This window comes from Merops nubicus, unplaced genomic scaffold, assembly GCF_000691845.1.
Source record: "Merops nubicus isolate BGI_N331 unplaced genomic scaffold, ASM69184v1 scaffold784, whole genome shotgun sequence".
Classification (NCBI taxonomy): Eukaryota; Metazoa; Chordata; class Aves; order Coraciiformes; family Meropidae; genus Merops; species Merops nubicus.
The window spans coordinates 7,473-8,911 of record NW_008603345.1 but is presented as its reverse complement, the minus strand read 5'-3'; the positions used below and the strand labels follow the sequence as shown (position 1 = coordinate 8,911).

The window sequence follows — 1,439 nt, the reverse complement described above, 5'->3', positions numbered from 1 at the left end:
CTTTGTGATATCCAGTGATGGAGATCCCTACCACCACACGGGAAAAAATCAGATTCCGAGTCTCAAACAGATGAGAAAGTTGGATACATTTGATATTTTACTCCTTTCAAGTGCTGACAGTAATTTTAAAATGGAGTGCAGGAGCAATACCCATTTCAGGGCAAACACACTGACCCTAATACGGTAGGGGAGAAATAAATATGAACATCTAAACACGCAGATCTCAAAGTGTTTTAAACAGAGGACACTTTCTCGGGTTAGAGACAGGGAAACAGAAGCACAGAAAGGCAAAATATTGTGCCTGACAGGCACAGGGCAAACTCAGGTGTAGATGTCAAGAGTGAAGGCTTTTATCTGAATGCCAGATCTAGTAGTGCAAATCTCCTTTCTTAACCATTGCTCAAATCCCACTGATGTCAGTGGGAGCTCAATGACTGATTCTGACATGGCTTAGAGCTGGGCCAGTCAAACACACTCGTCAGCTTTTCCCTAAACTGTTGTGTCCTGGTTAATTTTGGGGCAGTCTAAACAAAACAGTGAAAGCTGACCCACTGTTGCAGTTTCTCTGGGTGGCCTCAACAATAAAAAAAAAAAAAAAAGCAAGCTAACACCATTCACGGATTATTCCCAGAAGCATGGAAACAAGCTCTGCTCCCAGCAGAGCATCACCCTCACCCAGCAGAGCATACAATTCAGCACAGAACCTTGGCCAAGTCCACACTGATAGTCCCCAAGCTACTAATGCACGAAAAACTGGGCAAAGCAAATTGCTGCAGCCTTGGGGGATTCTCTGCAAAAGCATGTAGTCAAACAAGAAGGGAAGCCACTTACCATACAGGACTGTAATGAGTGACACGGGCATGACCAGGATACCCACCAGCATGTCTGCCACTGCCAAAGACATCAGGAAGAAGTTTGTAGCGTTCTGCAACTTCTTCTCCAAGGACACAGCCATAATTACCAATATGTTCCCCCCAATGGTTAGCAGGATCACAACCAAGATCAAGAGGGCTGGCCAGTTCTTCTCCTTCACGGACATCCGAGAGACTTCGCCCTTCTCAGAGGCATTAAGAGGATCAGATGTAGGTACACTCTGATTCAGAGTCAAATTGCTGCTTAAGGACCAAGCCATCAGACCACCATGCAAACTAAAATCCAGTGTAACAGACACTGTTGTCAAGCTGAGTAGTATTCCAGTGCTACTTAAAGTGCTCATCGTCTGGTACTGTTTTTTCTGTCTCTTAACTGTGCCTCAGAGATGATCCCTCTTCCAAATTGTGGGTCCAAGGCAGATGCTGAACTTCATAAAACCTGAGCGAGAAAATCATTTGATCTTCCATAGTGAAAAAAACCTTACAGAAGTTACCATGGAGCTCTTCTAGTTTCCTTTGGTGTGGTAGAAGAAAACCACTGACCAGCAACTTTGAGGGAAAGGAGAC

At 44.6% G+C, this 1,439-nt stretch overlaps 1 protein-coding gene across 1 annotated transcript; it reads right to left on the bottom strand.

Annotated features, from left to right (window-relative positions):
• Nucleotides 1-831: 831 nt before the first annotated feature.
• Nucleotides 832-1,216, bottom strand: LOC103771326 (5-hydroxytryptamine receptor 2C-like; the record flags this gene model as incomplete). Its single annotated transcript, XM_008938616.1, has 1 exon — nucleotides 832-1,216. A coding segment is annotated over exon 1 (385 nt), but the record flags the coding sequence as incomplete, so codon positions are not given.
• Between the last annotated feature and the right edge of the window lie 223 nt (nucleotides 1,217-1,439).